This window comes from Falco cherrug, assembly GCF_023634085.1.
Source record: "Falco cherrug isolate bFalChe1 chromosome W unlocalized genomic scaffold, bFalChe1.pri SUPER_W_unloc_1, whole genome shotgun sequence".
Taxonomy (NCBI): domain Eukaryota; kingdom Metazoa; phylum Chordata; class Aves; order Falconiformes; family Falconidae; genus Falco; species Falco cherrug.
Genome location: NW_026599288.1, coordinates 11827051 through 11848118, shown reverse-complemented (window position 1 = coordinate 11848118; position 21068 = coordinate 11827051). Strand labels below are relative to the sequence as shown.

At 43.4% G+C, this 21068-nt stretch overlaps 2 protein-coding genes across 2 annotated transcripts in view; both read left to right on the top strand.

The window, feature by feature from the left end:
* LOC129734925 (uncharacterized) overlaps positions 1-21068 on the top strand; it is a 254926-nt gene that overhangs the window by 153888 nt on the left and 79970 nt on the right. The window lies entirely within an intron of this gene.
* The window catches only part of LOC129734894 (protein FAM219A-like), a 50061-nt gene that overhangs the window by 18887 nt on the left and 10106 nt on the right, over positions 1-21068 (top strand). Inside the window, exons 3-5 of the mRNA XM_055700265.1 lie at positions 14890-14992; positions 19798-19878; positions 20242-20296. Coding sequence (XP_055556240.1) covers positions 14890-14992; positions 19798-19878; positions 20242-20296 — 239 coding nt within the window. The remainder of the gene's footprint in view (positions 1-14889; positions 14993-19797; positions 19879-20241; positions 20297-21068) is intronic.

The following is a 21068-nucleotide window of genomic DNA, read 5'->3' as shown; positions in this document are numbered from 1 at the left end:
TGTACACATAGTATCAGATTCATTGTACATAGTTGGTGTAGTACAGCGCTGTTATACATCACCAAACAGCGTGAGGGAACCAAACAACTACAGTTCCTGGTTTGAATGTTTTGTATAAAAATATGGCTTCAGGCGTATGGGAAGGACCTAGTCCGGCGTTATTTATCGGTAGAGGTTATTTTTGTATCTCCACAGATAAAGGACCTATATGGGTCCCTAGCAAGTTTGTGCGACCTGTATGTCAAGACCAGAAGACGGAAGAGAAGACTCAGAGCGAGCAGACAGAATAAACTGTCTATGTTGTAAGGGATGTAAACCGCGGGTATTGTGCCAATGTATGCTATGTGGGGTAAAACGGTTCTGTAAGCCAAAGCTGAAATGTCAATGGTGTAAAGAGTGTATGTGTTTGATTAGTAACCGGGCATGAAGCAAGAGAAAGCATACGACTAGTGCAATACCATGCTGATTGGAGACAGTATACATCATCAGAATCTGTGAAAGCACAGATTTGTGGGGTTGAATATTTAAAAAAAAATATATATATATAATTTTGGAAATTGTAGGAGTAAACGTGTTTGAGCAGTGGACTTGGTTTACGGTCTTGATGAATTTTTTACCCATTGGCCAAAGTATTTTTGACATCTTGCCTAGGACAAACATATGGGTGACATGGGCAAATATCACGGGAGTAACAGACTTTTGTTTAAGTCTGCAACAGGCAGACAACCCCTTTAGAACTTGTTTAATTGGTATTCCCCTGCAAGAGAATGAAACAAATTTTGATGGTTTTTGGAATGTTAAAGCAGTGAATCTGACTTCCAATCAGAATGGTACATGTATGAGTCCAAATGGCAGCATCAAATGCTAAAAATATACGAAGGTTAGCGTGTTGGGGAGAGAAACAATTTAATCTTACATTGCAGATTTTAAGTTCATTATTGCTTGATGTAGATAGTGTTAGGCATGGTACGTTACAAAATAGAGCTGCAATAGATTTTTTGTTATTAGCACATGGACACGGTTGTGAGGATTTTGAAGGGAAGTGTATGAACCTTTCTGATCATTCCATATCGATGCACAAGAAGTTGTCATGACTGCAGGGAAACATGAAGCATATTCTTCCTGATGATAATCCCTTTGATGAATGGTTGAGAGGATTGGGGATAACAGGTTGGTTAAAGACGTTATTGATGGAAGGAATACGCTTTGTTATAATCATGTTGTAATGTTTTTAATTTTTGGCTGTTTATTTTCTTGTTTGAAGAAAGGTTTAACATCTATTGTGAAACAGACATGGGTTGTCCAAAAAGAAAAAGGGGGATATGTAGAGGAATTTTTAAAGGCCCGAGGACATATGTTACCATTGTCCGGGTTGGACAACCCAGGCCTGTTAGTTGAAACTGCAGAGCAACTTTAAATTGTCCTTGAACCAAGCAGTGAGAAAAAGAAAACAAGCTATGCACAAACAAGTAGCCAGGTGCAGAGCAAGTCCTGGGAACCGCGAAATCAACACACTCTGATCAGCACACTCTGATCAGGTGCCTGCAGCATGCTCACCGATCAGCGACACGGACACCCGCGTGACCAGAAACTTTTATCCAATCACCTGTGTGTAGAGTCACGTGAGTGGTTGATTTAAGTTATAAATATGACCTGTTTGTTTAATAAAGTGAGCACGGCATGTAGCCATATTGGTGTGATTGTCATGACTTGGCCGACTCTCCATGGGGGACCCTCTTCGGTTCAGTCTCAGGAAGAGAAGGCTCTGGGGAGACCTTATAGAGGCCTTCCAGTACCTAAAGGGGGCCTACAAGAAAGCTGGAGAGGGACTTTTTACAAGGGCCTGTAGTGATAAGGCAAGAGGTAATGCTTTTAAACTGAAAGAGGGTAGATTTTGATTAGATATTATGAAGAAGTTCTGTCTTGTGAGGGTGGTGAGACACTGAAACAGGTTGCCCAGAGCAGCTGTGGATGCCCCCTCCCTGGAAGTGTTCAAGGCCAGGTTGGATGGGGATTTGAGTACCCTGGTCTAATGAAAGGTGTCCCTGTCCATGGAGGGAGGTTAGAACTAGATGATCTTTAAGGTCCCTTCCAACCCAAACCATTCTATGATTCTATGATGCAGGCTGCTTCATGCCCTCCCAGACTCCTCTGCTCTATCCTGCTTCTTCAAGGAAATGTCTGCCTGGAAAATTTGTGAAAAGCCAGCAGAAACCTGGATTTGGGTAAAGCTGTCTCTCCCCAAACTGTACCAGCCCTGCTGGTATTGCTAATGATTGCCTGTTGGCTCTGCAAACCATCACATCTGTACTCACAGTGTGCTCAGTCACCCGTAACTGCTTCATGGGAAGGAGGACAAAAAACCACATGGGTGTGAGTATTTTTCTAGGTAAAATGATAAAATTAGAAGGGCCAAGTGAAATGAAAGCTAAACAACTTATTTCAAGTACTTGCAAATGTCATGTAAAGAGCATCATTGGAGCTCTGCTATTATACTGTCCTTTTACTGTCAGCAGTTAGTGATTTCTCTGCTGGAGAGCAGCCTTGTTTTGTTTCATTCTAGCTTCCCCATCTCCATGTCTCTGTCCTTCACCTTGTATTTCTGCTGTATTAGCTTTTCATTGATCATCAAACAGCAAATTCACCAGACACAAAATAACCAATGGCTGGAAATCATGGTCTTATGTTTCTTCATTTGTTCTTATATGTTCCATTTTCTTTATATTTGATGCGAGTGCCTGTTAACAACCCTTCCTCATTCTTCTGGTGCCCGAGAGTTGCCCAGAATTAGGTAGTTCTGTAGAGCTGACATTTGACGAGCGAGGGGAAGCACGCGGCCGACTCAATATGAGTGATAAAGCAAGCTTCAATTTATTACGGCGCGATTATGTCTTATATACAGTTCCAGTTAATTATGCCTACAAATCATCTGCTGATTGGCTAAGCTCTAAAGGATTACACTTTCATACGTCCTCCTATTTGCTGTTTCTGTGGATAGCTAACTACATATATTTTTTTTTCTCTCTTATCTATGTGAATTCCTCAAAGTTATTTACAAGGTCAGCATAACCTTATCTCTCTTCCCTTATTAGCAAGCCTGGTAATTTTCCATTTCTAGCAAGTCTGGTAATTTCTCGCTGCGGCCTAGCTTGGTTCACTCCAGACTTATGTCAAAAAGCTGTATCACACAGTCCTTCTATGGAACCGTGGCCGTTCTCTTTCGTCCATTCTGCAACAATTCCCCCTTTTTCTTTTTGGACAAGGAAAACTGGTCCAGTTACACGCTCAAATAATTTTCGAATACAAGAGAGAGCACAGCTTAAACATATAAATCCAATGATAACAATTATTACTATAAGCAACACACTTTGCAACAGTCTTTTTAACCAGCCTCCTATCCCAAGCCAATTTGTTAAGCTTTCAAGGCCAAAAAATCCAACATCTTGTTGAATTTTTTGAGAATGTTCCATCAATTGTTTGATTTCTTTATGTATGGAGCTTGAATTATCTTCAAGGTCCATACAACACATGCCTTCAAAATCTTCACAGCCATGTCCATGTGCTAATAGTAAAAAGTCAATGGCCATGCGGTTTTGCAAAACAGCATGTTGAACAATAGTTAAACTATCAGCTAGGTCTGATAAAACTCTGCTGGTGAGGTTGGCTTGTTTAACCACCCAGCAAGACAGCTTTTCTAAATTTTTGTGGGCCCGAGCAGCGGCGGCACCTGGGATAAATAACGAAGCAAAAAATACCTCCCATTTGTTCCAAAGTTGAACGTTATCATCACAGGTGTTACCAAGGATCTTGGAAGTGTCTCTTCTCCATCTCACTGGATTTGATTTGTTAGGATGAAAATGTGGTAAGGCTAAACTCAGACGACCGATGGTACATGGACCACCTACAGGCATTGAGGGTATTCCATTCCATGCTCTATTACCACAAATAAAAAACAAACCAGGGGGTAATTTCCTAGGATATAATACTCCAGGTGCAGGATTAGACAGATTTCGACTGATATGGTTACACCAAACACTCCAATTAAACTGATTCTTAATTGGATATACGGGAGTGATAGCAGTTGTACTACAAGGCATGTTAGAGGCTTCACCAGCACAAGGGTACCGGGAAGAATTCAAATATACACAATAAGAGGCATTTAGTGAATCGACTAGTTCGATTTCTTGAGGGCTAGGACCAATAGGGAGTTTGTCATCCCAGTTATCAAATTTTTCAAAAAAGCTGCTCATATTATTACCTCGAGCCAATATGGTAACTTTTGGCATCTGGTTAAGAGACTGGTTAAGGGCGATCCAATCTGAGTCATTTAACGGCACACCTACTAAACAAGTTAAAAAGGGTACGCTAGGGGTTGACAAACTTGCACAAAACGTGGCTGTGTTAATAGCTCTACCCATACATTTTCTCGCAAATCAAACAATGATTTAGGCACAAAAGCTACAACTACGACAACAAAATTAATTAACACAACAATTCTCAACATTATGCTTAAAATATAGCTAAAACAATATTAATAAATCAATCACGAGTTGACATTGGTTACTGGAGCATCAGTCACTGCTGCTTTGGTCCATTTTGCTGGGATCCACTGCGGCCCTGTGGGGGTAAGTACACACATATAACCTCTTCCAGCATACTTTACTTCTGCTGGCCCTTTCCACAAACCAGTTGAAGGATCCCTGTACATAACAAACATTGGAACATCATCTTTACATGTTTTAAGATACCCATGTAACCATGCAGGTGATTCTTGCTGTTCTGCAAATATACATAGATGATTCAACACAAAAAGAACTTTAGCAAGTCTCTCTTGTACATCTGTAATCTTCTCAAACTTTTGTAAATATTGCTTTAATGTCTGATGTGTTCTTTCAATGATTGCTTGTCCCGTGGGAGAGTGAGAAATACCTGTAATATGTCGCACTCCCCATGCTTGACAAAAACGTCTCATTTTTTCACCGACATAAGCAGGGCCATTATCAGTCTTTATTGTCTGTGGCACTCCCATGACAGCAAAACAACTTGTTAAATGCCGTATTACATGGAGTGCTCGATCCCCTGTTTGTGCTGTAGCCCATACAAATTTACTATATGTATCAATTGTAACGTGTACATATTTTAATCTGCCAAATTCAGCAACGTGAGTGACATCCATTTGCCACAACTCTCTGGCTTTAAGTCCTCTGGGGTTCACCCCGATACCTAGTCCCGGTCCATGATGACTGCACGTAGGACAAGCTCGTACAATTCCTCTAGCTTCTTCCATTGTAATGTCAAATTGTCGATGCAGTCCCCGCGCGTTTTGGTGAAATGTGTTGTGTGATTCTCGTGCTTTAACAAACTCGCTTAGTGGAGCTGCTACAGACACGAGCTGGTCAGCGCGCGCATTCCCTTCCCCCAAACCTTCAGACCATTTATGACTTCTAATATGTATAACGCAGTAGGGTTGCGTGCGCTGCTGTATTGCTGATAACAGTTGCCTAAGGAGTTCAAACAGCCGTTGACTTTGCACTTCTTTAAGGCGAGCATCTTCAATTGGGCTTACGATTCCAGCAACATACATCGAGTCCGTTACAATGTTTAACCTCGCATGTATCCATTGGGTACATACCCATACAACAGCAGCTAGCTCTAAAGTTTGTAACGAATCTCCTGCTTTCGCAGGAAGGATTTGGTGGTGCCATTGATTGTTCTCGTGCCATGTTGCTGCTGCTTTTCTTGAGCGTTTCCCTGCATCCGTATAAACTGTGATAGCATCCGCTAAGGGTCGCTCACTTCGTTTCGGACGCTTTAACCAGTCATAATTACTAATCCATTTTAATATAGGTGCTTTTAAAGGCTCAACTTTAATCTCCAGAGCTTCACTTAATAAACTTAACTGTAAAGCTGATGAATTCTGCAACCACCACTCCAAGTCTTCTCTGCGTATTGGTAGATACACGACATTTGGCTCCATTCCGGTAATTTGTAAAATTCGCGTTCTTCCTTTTCGAATGATTTCTGCCAAATTTTGCGTTTTTTCTTGGATGGTAGTCTTTGGTTGCATTTTGGTAAAGATCCACTCTAATACTCTCACAGTCTCCCCCTTTTTCTTTTTGCACTGTGTAAGTGCACCAATAAAGTGTGAGGGACCGTTTAACACAGTGAGGTCTACAGGAAGATCAGGGTCAATTCGATCTACTGCACGCTCTACAACCCGCTCACTGAGTTGTTGAATCATAACTTGTTGATCCTTAGAAACAATAACAGGATTAGATGGATCTGTTCCTTTTAATAAAGGTCGTAACACGTCTAGTTCATCATTGGTGATGCCTGCTACTGGGCGTAGCCATTGGAGGTCACCCAATAACTTTTGAGCATCATTGAGGGTATGCAGATCTTTACAAATGGTTAATTTTTGTGGACTCACTTGTGACTGAGTAATATTCCAGCCAAGATATTTCCATGCGGGTGAACGCTGGACCTTTTCAGTTGCTATGACAAGATTTTGCGTCTCTAACTGTCGTTGTAAAAAGGTCTCCTGTTGTTCAGTGAAAGGCTGTTTTTGAGCAAATAGAATATCATCCATATAATGGTAAATAATAACATGAGGCCATGCTTTTCGAATAGGTTGGAGAGCAGCATCAACAAATAGCTGACACAGGGTAGGGCTATTTTTCATGCCTTGTGGTAACACAGTCCATTCAAATCGCTGGTCAGGTCCCTCTCTGTTAACCGATGGCAATGTAAATGCAAATCGTTGAGTGTCATTGGGGTGTAGCTGAATTGTAAAAAAGCAGTCTTTTAAGTCAATTATTAATAAATGCCATTCGGTGGGCAACATAGCAGGATTAGGAAGACCCGGTTGTAAGGCTCCCATTGCTTGCATTTGTTGATTCACTGCTCGTAGATCATGTAAAAGCCGATATTTTCCTGATTTTTTCTGGATTACAAATATCGGTGTATTCCAAGGACTGGTTGACGGTTTAAGATGACCTTGTGTTAACGGGTCTTGAACTAGCAAATGTGCTTGTTGCAGACTTTCCTTTTTCAACGGCCACTGTCCGATCCAAACAGGCTCTTCTGTTAGCCATTTCAAAGGAATCGGGAAAGTCCAATTGGCAGTGACCGTTCCTAAAAAGGTGAATTTGTAGTAAGTAGTACTCCTAATTGATTCAACACATCTCTTCCGATGAGTGCATTCACTCCACTAGGTAAGGGCATAACAGTAACATGTAGTATCGCTGTTTTTCCATCTATGATGATTTGTATTCTTTGTTGACTGCGCTGAACAGGCACTATTCCCCCTACTCCTTCAACTCCTCCAGGGACGTGTTGCAGTGGCCAATAAGAAGGCCACTGACCACGTGCGATGATTGTGATATCGGCACCAGTGTCCAAAAGTGCAGTCATGTGTTTTTTATCAGTCCCATGTACAAGAATAATTTGGGCGAGTGGTCGTCGGTTCATAGGTACAGTCAACATCGCTAAGCCTCCTGTGGATCCAAAACCATCTGTCCCGCGATCGTGATTGGAGACTGCAGACATTTGGTGAGTTAAGTGTTGGAGTGGTATTAATTGAGCAATGCGACTACCTTTAGGAATATATATAGGTGGAAAACTTGTTTGAACAATTATAAAAATTTCTCCTTTATAGTCACAATCAATAAGTCCTGGTAAAACAAAGAGTCCCTTGAGGCCACTGGAAGAACGACCCAGCAGTAAAGCTCCATGAGGTTGTCCGTTTATCATTATAGGTCCTTTGATTCCTGTGGCAACTTTCTGTGGACGATTATCAAGTAGAGTAATGTCTATTGCTGTTGCCAGATCCAATCCGAGGCTCCCTCGGGTTGCTGGTCGTAAATTTGTGGCTGGTTGAAGGCGGGAGGTGTTGGTTGTTGGTTGGGGAGCTGGCTGGGGACAGTCACCGGCATGCAGGTTGCTGGAGCCGCTATTGGGGTCGGCGCGCCGTGACTCCTGGCGCTCCGCTTCCCGTTTCCCGAACACCGGCAAGCTGCGGTATTATGATTATTTATTTGACAGTTTTGGCACCATACTTGGCGTTCTCGACACTGCCGGTGCGTATGACCCGAACGTCCACAACGAAAACATATATAGTCCCTTCGATGGTGTATTCTGTCTCGACGTTCATCCGGAGGTTTCAGTGGAGCGAGGGCTGCAAATGCTTGCTGCTGAGCCTTAACTAAATTGTCCCCTACCGCTTTAAGCGCTTCAACTAACAGAGCTTGGGCTCCTACAGGAACTCTGCTCATTCGCTCTAACATGGTTTCAATAGAGGCATCCAGAGGAAGAGTAACTAAAATGCCTTTTGTATAAGAGTTACAATTTTCCAGCACACATTGTCTTAACAAAGGTCCTTTCATAAAGTCAGCCATATCTGCACGATTAATAGCATCTGTAACCCTATCTACAAAAGAGGCAAAAGATTCATCCCTTCCTTGTTTGACTGACATATATGAGGGTGTAGCCGGTGTAGTTTTGACTTTTTGTAAGGCTTCTCGTGCTAGCCTCATAGACTCTAATAAAACATCTGGGCCAGATTGCATCTGCATTTCTACAGAAGCAAAGGGCCCGGTCCCCATCAATTGTTCTACTGTTAAACCCGCTAAACGATCATTCGGTGCGCGAGGCATATGTACAGACAGTTCACAAAGTTTCTGCCAATGGGCTTGCCATAACAACTGTTGTGATTGTTTCAAAATGAGTCTCATTATATTTTTAATGTCTTCTGGACAAAGCATTCCGCTACTCCAAATATAGTTTAACATTTGCCTTGCAGGTTCGCCATGTAAACCTGACTCATTAACTGTACTCCGTAACTGATTTAATATTTTCCAGTCTAAAGTATGATGTTCTCCTGTCATTACTCCTGCATTATCAACAGTGTAAATTACTGGATAGGCTTGATGATTAATTTGAGCTACGACATCAAAGTCTTTTTGTTCCATCGCTTCTCGGACTATTTTGTCCCAACCAACTCGAATTAGTCGTGGCTGCGGGTGAAGGCAAGGCGGTTTAAAAGTTTTATTAGCTGAATCAGTTTTTAACTTCCCATCGTCTGCCCCCTCATTTTTGTCACTTGTCTCCTCCTCAGTTTCACTTTCTTGTGATTCTCCCTGCACCTCCTCTTGAGGTGGTGCCGAGGGACAAGCTTTTTCTTCCGGAGGAGGAGGGGGAGGAGGATGGTCTGAGGGTCGGCGAACAACAGGAACAGGGATTCCCGAGGCAGGGGGGGTAAAATAATCACCTCCTGCCGTAAGACGCCCAGCAGCCGGGTCAGACCGTTCGAGTCGGCTGGAAGCAGCTGCTGCCATTTGTTTTTCAACTTTATATCTTTTTAAACAATTAATAACTTCTCTCCAAGGTTTCATTAATTTCTTAGCAGCTTTATCATCATCAATTACTGAATCCCATAAACAATCCCCATAATTACGCCATTCTTCTACTTCAAACATATGCTCAGGATCTGCAAAATATCCTTTTGCTCTACCTAATGCAATTAACCCGGCCAGATCTTTTAAAGGGCCTACTCCCCGCTTTTCTAAAAAGCATTGTAAAAGAGCGAGTGCTACCTCTTTTTCCATAGCGCGCTTTAAACAGTTCTTTTCCTTGATTAAGATGCAGCCTTTTCCCTGGGTAGTCACTCACAGACGGCGAACCTTTCCTTGATTAACGTTGGTTCAAGCACGGATCGGGCACAATGCCAGCATCAGTCGATCTTTGCTCCCTGGTCGCTGCTACCAGTGCTTCTCCGTCCTCGCTGTCCGGTGAAGAACAGGGATTGGGGGTCCCTGTTCGGGCGCCACTTTGACGAGCGAGGGGAAGCACGCGGCCGACTCAATATGAGTGATAAAGCAAGCTTCGATTTATTACGGCGCGATTATGTCTTATATACAGTTCCAGTTAATTATGCCTACAAATCATCTGCTGATTGGCTAAGCTCTAAAGGATTACACTTTCATACATCCTCCTATTTGCGGTTTCTGCGGATAGCTAACTACATATATTTTTTTTTCTCTCTTATCTATGTGAATTCCTCAAAGTTATTTACAAGGTCAGCATAACCTTATCTCTCTTCCCTTATTAGCAAGCCTGGTAATTTTCCATTTCTAGCAAGTCTGGTAATTTCTCGCTGCGGCCTAGCTTGGTTCACTCCAGACTTATGTCAAAAAGCTGTATCACACAGTCCTTCTATGGAACCGTGGCCGTTCTCTTTCGTCCATTCTGCAACAGACATTGATTTTTCATCAAGCTGTATTGCCTTCCTGGAAGTTCAATGCACATACTGGAATGCTGCAGGCAGCATAGGCAGTCCTGGGCATGGAGAACCTTTTCATAGCCAGCACCGGAAACTGCCAAGTGCTGAGGACAAACTATGCCTATCGTCTCTGGTGGAACCATGCCCCCAATAAGCAGTGGCCTTGAGGCTTGGGGAGACATGCAGGAATACAGGTCTCATCTAATTCCAGTGAAAAATACTTGACTACCATAGTGGAGAGTCTGAGATGACTCAGAAGGAGTCTTAGCTTTTCATACCCTGAGAATTGCCCAGGTGCATAGTTCCCAGGTTTCACACAAAAGTTAGCACAGCTCAGTCAGTGGAGGGTTGTGATCTTGGGATTCATGCTTATTTGGGTATAGCATCAGCCAATATGGGGCAGGTTTTCAAGAAAAATGCTATTTATGTATCGAGGCTAGGTTATGGTTCCTTCTCTCATCTTTTCTTTACTGTGCTGGTTTATGTGTTTGATCGCAGCTTCTATGGGAACTACCTAAATTTGTGAAATTACAGATTTTTGTTAAAATGTTGGACCCTAAAAAGTAACATCTTCAGAAGTGCCTAAATCAGTCACATTTCTAGAAAGAACCTAGGTACTTAGAGTTTGGGGCCCGGGCCTTCAAAGAAACTTCTGGGGGCTAAAACCAAAAGAGCTGGAAGCCTGGGAAAGAGCTCCTAGGAATGGAGTTCACAAACTCCACCTGCTACACCAGTGTCGTGGTTTAACCCTGGCTGGCAACTAAGTACCTGTCCTAGTTTCAGCTGGGATGGAGTTAACTTTCTTCTTAGTAGCTATTACAGTACTGTGTTTTGGCTGTGATGTGAGAACAATGTTGATAGGACACTGATGTTTTTAGTTCTTGCTGGGTGATGTTTATACTAAGTCAAGGACTTTTCAGTTTCTTGGGCCCTGCCAGCAAGAAGGCTGGAGGGGCACAGGAAATTGGGAGGGGACACAGCCAGGACAGCTGACCCAAGCTAGCCAAAGAGGTATTCCATGCCATATGACGTCATGCTGAGTATATAAACTGGGGGAAAAAAGAAGGGAGGGACAAATGGCATTATGGCATTTGTCATCCTGAGTAACTGTTACGTGTGATGGAGCCCTTCTTTCCTGGGGATGGCCGGACACCTGCCTGCCCATTGGAAGTGGGGAATGAATTCTTTCCTTTGCTTTGCTTGCATGCGCAGCTTTTGCTTTACCTATTAAATTATTCTTATCTCAACCCTTGAGTTTTACATTCCTTTCTGATCCTACTTCCCATCCCTCTGGGTGGGGGGCAGTGAGCAAGCGGCTGGGTGGGGCTTGGTTGCCGGCTGGGGTTTAAGCCACAACAGTACCACATAGCCACTCAGTCACTCCCTCCCACAGTGGGATGGGGGAGACAATTGGAAGAGTAAAAGTGAGAAAACTCCTGGGTTGAGATAAAGACAGTTTAATAGGTAAAGCAAAAGCTGTGCATGCAAGCAAAACAAAGCAAAGAATTCATTCACTACTTCCCATGGGCAGGCAGGTGTTCGGCCTTCTCCAGGAAAGCAGGGCTCCATCATGCATAACGGTTACTTGGGAAGACAAATGCCATAACACCAAATGTCCCTCCCTTCCTTCTTCTTCCCCCAGTTTATATACTCGGCATGATGTTATATGGTATGGAATATCCCTTTGGCTAGTTCGGGTCAGCTGTCCTGGCTGTTTCCCCTCCCAATTTCCTGTGCCCCTCCAGCCTTCTTGCTGGCAAGGCCTAAGAAACTGAGAAGTCCTTGACAGTATAAACATTATCTATCAACAACTAAAACCAAATGTGTGTTATGAACATTATTTTCACACCAAATCTAAAACACGTCACTGTACCAGCTACTAAGAAAATTAACTCTATCCCAGCTGAAAGCAGGACAGCCAGGAGGAAGCACTGAGCAGAAAATGGGCACTGAAAACTTCATTCCCCCATTCTGTTGAACCTGATGGTTGGTGTGCTGGATCTTATAGACCAGTATTACTTCAGGAGATTGGCACACAAACAGCTCCTTTGGATGATGGTGGAAGTAGCACTTGTTCATAATACTTGTAAGGGTCAGAAAGCTTCGAACCCTGAAGTGACTCATGCGCATCTCCACCATCTTCTAGGAGCTTGTCCTAACACCCCAGGGCTGGGTAGACTTCCCATTACTCCTGCTAGCCCTTGCTTTTTGGCCACCAGGGACTCAGGATTCATAGCATCCAAGAAGGAGCTGAACTATTGATTCATGCTTAAGAAATTTGGCTGGGGACGCAGGCATGGATGTTCCTACTGCACTTACATTGCTTTGGGAATGTTCACTCCAAGCCACTAAATAAGTGAAAGAAGGAGTTAAATAGGAAATCTTGTATTGTTCGGACCCACACATTGCAATAGCTATCAGTAAGAGTATAGAAATAGTCATAGGGAGACATATTGGAGAAAAAAGACAATTAGCAAAAGTCCAGATTCATTGACCAAATGAGTAATCTGAGTTGGAGAAGAGCGTTAGTGCTTGTACCAAGCATTCAATAGAAAGCAGAGAGCACCAGTCCATTTAAAAGGCTCAGACAGGCCTTAACTGTCTTGACAGAAACTGAAACCTGTAACCTTGTTTCTGAGTCAGGTGCCTTTTGTGAATTATACAGGCTCTTAAAGTATTGGCAGCTTGTCTCAGTGCTATGTATTTGTAGTCGGTGCTGGAGCTTCTGGTGTAGATGGGTGCAAGTTGTTTTATATTTAGAGTTGTAAATATCTGCCTCCATTAAACCCTGCTTTATCCCTCTGTGTCTGAATAGAAAAATTCACATGGCCTGCAAAAATACCAGCCTTTTATTCTGGAGACAAAAATAACCAATGCATTTACAAGTTCCAGTCCTGAGAAATTACTCTGATTTAAGGTTTTGACTTCGATCCTGTATCAGTCTCTTTGTTGCTCATGCCAGAGAGAGTTATTAGACTGATCCTTTTCCTGCCAAGTTCAATGAGCATTTATTCACCTCTGCCATTGGCAGGAGCAGGGCTGGGCATGGTTTGTATGAGTATGTACTCTTCTCTGCAAGTTCCTCAGCCACACTCATCACCACAGTCTCTAGGCATCTCTGCTGCTTATTTGTCCCTCAAAAAAGGTGGCCTTGGACATGTGTCCCCCTGCTTTTACCTGTGTGGAAAGGACAGAGGTGGCCCATCTTGCACTTACACACGCTGGTAGGCACACCACTTTCCAAAGACAAGTGGGAAAAGGCACTTTTCTCTCCAAGGGGTATAAAATCTGCAAGAGAAAAAAAATATATCAGCACATTCCACACACTACAAGGGAAGCAGAAGCAAAACAAATTCATTATTCAGGTTCCCCGGCCAGCAGTTTGGTAACCCCCTATTATTCAGGCATGGCACAAAAATAGTTCCCAACATTTTCTCACACGCTGGAGAATGTTTTTAACCAGGCCCTTTCCTGCTTTACTGGGCCCATGCTCAGCTTTTCCCTACAAGCCTTGCCTGTCATTGCAGGATGAGATTGGGGTAGTTAGCTCAACTTTTGTGGCTAATTGCTAACTCAACCCAATTGATTTCCCACAAGAAACAAGGAAGGACTGAATCAGAAAACTGAATATCAGTTTATATGATAACCCATCATACATGGGTTCCTATCCCTACTGGAGGCAGGGACGTATTAATACAGCACAACACTGCATACCTGCCGAAGGCTTAGCTTTTGGACCTGAATTCTAGTTGTGATCCTGTGGTGAGAAGTTGTTAAGAGAAATAGTCTCTCCTAAATGAGAAGCTAATTTAAATCCCCTCTTGCACTGAATACACAAAGAAAGCTCAATGTACTGTCCAAGTTTTAAGGTACATTTCATCAGTGAGTAGAACATGCTCTGAAAATTTAAGCAAACAATATCATATTTTAAAATATGTCTGCAAAATATTTCATTTTTTTTTAATAAAGAAAGCAAACTCCCAAGAATCAATGAGAGATAAAAGAGAAGGACACATGGGGGACATCACAGGTTGCCAGGAAAAGAAGCAGGGAGGCAGCAACATTTTCTGCTGTGGGGTGTGTTAGTCTGTTGAATTGCCATTCAGGGAAATGGTGGTAACTCAGGCCCGGTGTCAATCTAGGCTGGACTAACACTAAATGGCGGTGCTGCTTTGATGGAGGCACTCTTCTATCCCTACTGGGCCCCTCAGTAGGAGTAGAAAAAGTAAAAGGATAAATTCCCTTGCCCAGCATAAAGCACAGTCTTAGAGTTCATGCAGCAACCAGGTGCAGATAGAGGCAAGGTTTCTCCCTTGCTCTGCCCCAGCTGGTTCTCATCCAGAAGCTCCATGATCATCTTAGTATGGTGTTGTCAACAAGCTGCTGTGAGTCAGGGTATGTTAGCTTTAGCCCCTGGTGACCTTGGAGGCAATGGGACACAGCTCATCTGGCCTTTGCAGTATCCTGCTTGGGAGATGGAGAGCTCATGTCCTTTGCTATTAATTCTGCTATGCCTTTTGCTGCTATCAAATCTGGGTTTCTGCAGCTGTATGTTGGCCAGCCAGGCTGTTGCCCTAATTTTGCTTTTCCCCTTTGTATCCCATATGCAGAGAAGCAGAGGGAGTTGGCTCAGAAGGGCTCCCTGAAGAATGGCAACATGGGAAGCCCAGTTAATCAGCAGCCCAAGAAGAACAACATGATGGCACGAACAAGGTAAAGGACTAGAAAAGCACTCGGCTGTGCTCTAAGCTGCAATTCCTAATGACCTTAGGATGGGCAAGGATGATGTTCATTGCTATTCACCTACTGCCAAACATGCTGCAAGAGCAGTGATGGCTCTTCCTGGAGCTGGCAGACCCAGATGGTCTATGCTGTGTTACATCCTGTCCCCTGGGGAGATACGGGGACAGCTGGGCTCAGGACTGGTGACAGTGCAGCCTGAAGGAGGCAGAGGCAGCCCAGCCTAGTCAAAATCAGGGGTTTGATATGGCTGCCTTTCATGTTCTAGGTAGTCTCGCATAGCACATAATCCTGCCAGCAGGAGAGTGTATGATGCTGCTTCATGTAATGCAAACTGATTTAGAGCTTAGTTCTGCCTTGACTGCTTTTATCCCAGTAGTTCCCCTGTTCCTTTTTGATTATGACCCTTTCCCCATACTGATTGACTTAACAAAGGCTTATGAATAAATAACCCATCTCTGTGTGATTTGCTATACACCTCTGCACTTTGAACAGCATGGTCATACTTTGCTGGAGCTGCTTTGGCACATCTCTGTGTGACAGTATCAGACAGTGCTACAAACCACTGTAAAAAAAAAAAATGTTCTTGGCTGAATACTTTCTTTTAGAGTATTTCTATTTTTTCCATGTAAGCTTCAGTACACCAGTGTATCACTTACCTGCATTCAGGAGGAAGGAACCCCCCTGAGTCCACAGGATTGTATACTTTACATGCTACTAGAAAGGTGGCAGTTTTTAGTGGTGGACCTCACTTAGAATGACAGCAGAATCTGCATGAATGCTGGGTGTTTATTGATGAATGAGAAAGTTGCATGGATTAACATATATTAAGTAGAACAGGTGTAGGTCAGAGCCTCTCTGCATGCAACACATCTGACAGATGAGCTTTCTTATTCACATTAATTTCCCCAAACCCACAATAGTCATAAATCATGCCAGGACTTTGTCAAGTTTTATTTGTAAGCCCCTGTGATGTTGTTGGAATATACTGCATTGCTCACTGCTCTGTGGTTGTTGAGACCATATAAAGGAGCCAGGCCCTTAGTGGCAGCAAGAAATTCAGCAGATGCTCTCAGCTGGTTTTTCCATGTTTCTCCTTGTCTTCCAAATACAAACTAGAAAAACTTGGTTTCTTTTGGCAATGGGCTGCACCCTAGCTTCCCAAGAGGAATGGTAGCAGATTTGCTGCTTTAGAAATGTAGAAACACTGAAGTTAGTGGGGGGAGATAGAGAAGATGGGATAAGTACAGGTGCCTACCTGTAAAATTAGTGACTTCTGCTTGGAGAGGCTGCTGTTTCCAAGCTGCCGATGGAAAGAAGAGCGATTTGGGTGGGGAAGGGTAGAACAGTGACACCCATCAACAAAAGCTTTTGAACAGCCAGCTCAGTTTTATTCCATTTGTGGACAGCTGAGCACTGTTCAGAGGACATGTGGATGCCTCCACAGCCAAGCAAAGCCTGCTGCAAGTAGACTTGCTTTTCTTAGTTACTTTTCACACAGCTTTTAGAATCAACCCTTGAGATCTGCAAAACAGAGATTTGCAGCCATTGCTTTAATAGCAGATGTAGCCAAGCTCCTTTGTTCCCATATGGCTGGGAGGTGTTTGGCACAGGATCTCACTAGCCCGTGTCTCTTCGTCTCCCAGCTCCCTTGGCTTTCTGGGAACCAAGTAGCACCACAAAAGCACAGCCCTCAGAATGCTTTGGTCTGTCTTGCCACAGATAGGGCAACCCTGGGAAGGCAGAAATGCCACAAGCTTGTTCAAGCAGCTTCTCTTCATAAGATAATGGCTGCAGTACAATGGGAGATACTTCTGTGACATGCACTGCAAAACATCCAGGTTATGATAGCTCTTTAAGTCTGAACTGTTGATTTCCTCTGGTCTCTGCAGATGAGAATAAGCTAAAGCCATTTCCACTTTTTTAACAGTTCTGCTCTTCTCCTCATCAAATATGTTTTCCTTCATTCAGGCAAACCACATTGCCTCTCCTAGTCTCTACTCCACCTCCTCCTTCTTCCACAAGGCTTCTGTTCTGTATTATCTGTATGAATTTCTGACATCCAGCCTCTAGTACCAGGTTGCCTTTACTATTCAGTCTTCTGGGGCAAGTGCACAGCTAGCCTTAGAGGTGAAAGGATCTGAATCCATAACATGCTCAGTCTCCCTAAGAGCAAATAAAATGTGAACAAGGTTGGGGTGATGCTGGCATACTCACTATGAGCACAGGCAGAGCCTACACCACCATCCACACCACTTCCACACAGCCAGATATTGTAGCCCAATCTGAGGATAACCTAAACTCAGATTTTGTCATATTTCATGTTAAGTGAGCAAAAACACTGAGATGAGAAGCTCATACTAGGACACTTGCAGATGAAAGCAGCTATGACTACAATCTGGCTTTGTTCCAAGGACAGTGGGAAGCAAAAATAAGGACAATCAGGATGCAAGGGAAAGATTTAGATCAGGGGCAAAGACATTATCACAGTTTTTGTCTGTTGCAGAAAAATTGAAATTCTGTGTTATTAAGAAAAAAGACATTTCTCAAGAAAAAGATGTAGTGATTTTTTTAAAATCGATTAAATAGCACCACAAAGGGCTCTTCTCCTAGATCCCCTGATAGTGCTTTGTTCACTCATGATATAGTAACAACCATCAGCGAGTATATATGGAGCACTGACTTGAAAACGAGAGCAAGCATGGAAGTCAGTATTTATGATATGTGTGTGAGCAAGCTGCTGCTGCCAGATCACAGCTTCAGTTTTAGTTCCAGACATCCTGATTCTTGACTTCCTTCCTACATGCTTTAGGAGCATCATCTCAGTGCTATGGGAAGAGGTATTGAATTTTGCAAGTGGATCCCATTTTCTCCAGTTCCCTAGTGCTGCAGGTTGGAAATTCTGCATCAGTTTTTAAATTAATGTCTTTAATCTTGTGTTTCAATGAACACAATAAGAAAATACAACTAGTCATGAGCCTATACATCTGCTTTGTGATAACATTTGATATATTTTACTGTCCCTGCACCTGCAGGCCTTTGTACTGCTAAAATTGTAAGGGTTTCCTGAAATTTTCTGAGCAGAAGCAGAAGAACGTTGCAGGTGGTTAGAGTGCAGTTGGAGCATGGATGAGATGGATTATCGTCTTTCACAGAATCACAGAATGGTCAGGGTTGGAAGGGACCTCTGGAGTTCATCTAATGCAACCCCCTGCTAAAGCAGGTTCACCTAGAGCAGGTTGCACAGAATCATGTTCAGGCGGGTTTGGAATGTGTCCAGAGAAGGAGACTCCATGACCTCTCTGGGCAGCCTGTTCCAGTGGTCTGTCACCCTCAAGGTAAAGAAGTTCTTCCTCATATTCAGATGGAACTTTCTGTGGTACACTTTGTGCCTGTTGACCCTTGTCCTGTCACTGGGCACCACTGAAAAGCATCTGGCCCCATCCTCTTGACACTAGCCCTTAAGATATTTCTATGCATTGATAAGATCCCCTCTCAGACTTTTCTTCTCAAGGCTAAACAGGCCCAGCTCTCTCAGCCTTTCCTCATAAGGGAGATGCTTCAGTCCCCTAATCCTCTTTGTAGCCCTCCACTGGACCCCCTCCAGTAGTTCCCTGTCTCTCTTGAAGTGGGGAGCCCAGAACTGGACACAGCGCTCCAGATGTGGCCTCACCAGGGCAGAATAGAGGGAGAGGATAACCTCCTTTGTCCTACTGGCCATGCCTCTCCTAATGCACCCCAGGATTCCATTGGCCTTCATGGCCACAAGGGCACACTGCTGGCTCATGGTCAATTTGCTGTCTTTAGATTTATATTTTCTAAACTCTTAGTGAAGCATCATTCTTCATCATTGTGTGTTGTTAAAGACCAGTTCTTCATTTGGGAGAAAACCTGAGGTAACCCATTGAATGAGGAGATTTTCATCACTCTTACTGTTCCCACCTGCTGAATGTAGAATCTTCTTCCATTTGCTTGGTTTGGTTGATCTTATTTTAAATATGAGCCAAAGTCTTTGTGCAGTTTTGTGAATGAAAGAACTCTGTTGTGAACTGGATACCATTGAATTAATGTATTTTCCTTATCCTGGAATCTCTGAAGCCTGTATTCCATTGCACAAACTCTCTCAGGCGATTAAAGGTGCAAAGTCATTGTCAGCCTTTGTAATACTTCTGATGAAGTGAAAGTCGTTATAAAATAATGGGATTTTTAAAGTGCTAGTCTGACCGGGCTCTTACGCTGCACCTACCAGCTCATATTTCTCATATTACTAAATTTAGGAGTGAGACATCAAAAGTGCTGTGTTGTGGGGGCTGGGTAGGTACTCATGCAGAAAGACCAAATATCTTATATAGTAGGAATAGTAGGAGCACCAAGCCTCTGCCTTCCCCTAGCCTCCTTCTCCCATTTACTTATTGCTAGTGTTATGTACTCATTGCTAGGGAAAAAAAAGCAACACAAAAATGAGCAATCTTATGGAACAAGCAGTGCTAGCTGAACAGGGTCACCAGAATGAAATGTGGAGTGTCCCAACTGTTTTTTTCTTCCAGGGAGGAGTGTGTACCCAAGGCATGTCCAGTGTTCATCCCTGTGAAACTGCTCTGGACAACCCAGAGACACAGCCCACTTCCTCTGAATTGCACCCATTTAAATGTCTTCACCAATAAGGGAGGACTTACAAGGAAGCGAAATGAGGAAAGCCTGTCATATGGCTTTGCTCTAGATTATGTGTGATGCTGAGCTTTACTGTGCGGTTAATGGACAACATTTAATTATTTCAGGCTCGTCGTTCCCAATAAGGGCTATTCATCATTAGATCAGAGTCCAGATGAAAAACCACTGGTAGCCCTGGATACGGACAGGTATGCAGTGTTAATAAGATGATACATATTATGATGCGAGCAAGTTTTCATGCCAGAGTGCAACACTGAAGCTAATTCCTCTGAAACTGCTCTTGCAGGCCACTAGCACTCTTCCTTGCTGTGCCCTTTGGCATATGCCATAATGAGTCTGTGTGTGTAAACAAGTAGGAAGAGACATGCTTAAAGAGCACTTTGATGGAAAGGTCTGAGGGTCACAGATGAAAGTTGCTCTCCAGACTCCCTTGATGTAACTTCTCTGTGCTTTAAGTACAGCTTCACAGCACAAGAAAGATAGGGCTAACCAGGGAATACAGGTCTCTAACTGTTGTTTCCTTTTTTGCTGTATCTTGTCCTTCCCTGCAGTGATGATGACTTTGACATGTCCAGATATTCCTCCTCGGGATACTCATCAGCTGAGGTGAGTTATACTCTTTCCTGCCATCCTTGCCATAAATGCTAATGGTAGAGCAGCCAGAAATGACTTAGAGTGACCTTGTGCTGCCAGAAACATCCCCACAAGGAATTTACCAGTGGTGTAGACTCTGTGAGCCTGGAAGGGGGCATGGCAGAAACTGTGTCATGTTTCTTTCTTCCCTAATGATCCAGTTGGCTCCCTCCCCACACTTCCATGGCACAGACACAGATCTGCCCATCGTCTGTTTTCACAGATACCTTTGGCTTCACTCAAGCTTTTCCCAGTTCTGCTCAGTCTTGCAGTGTTGGCCCATGTGGTGCAAAAGCATCAACTTGTCTGTCATGGCAGACAAGCAACCATCTACTTTCCAAGGACACAAATAAAGGATCTGAGGATGTGCTGTGGTTTCCAGTTCTTGTGGGGATCAGGGTCACCCAGTGCGTGTTTACTTGGAGCACCAGAAATTCCAGGGAGGACTTTCAGATATGAACTCTTGCCCTTTTGAAGAGAAAAGGCAGGGAAGTTCAGGCTTGTTAATCACTCTGCATTGTTTCTGAATATATTCCAAAGATCTCTTGTGAATTAGTTGTTCAGACTCTTGCTACTGCTTCTGTGGGATCTGATTTTACATCCAGGGTGCTGAGCAGCCATTCTGCACACAAGCCACTGTGAACTCTTCCCCCTTGTATTCCTTCCTTGGGCAAAAACCCTCTGAAACTCAGAGAAATGGCCAAGAGCAGGGACCAGATCGAATGATCTGGGCCATCTCTGGGCC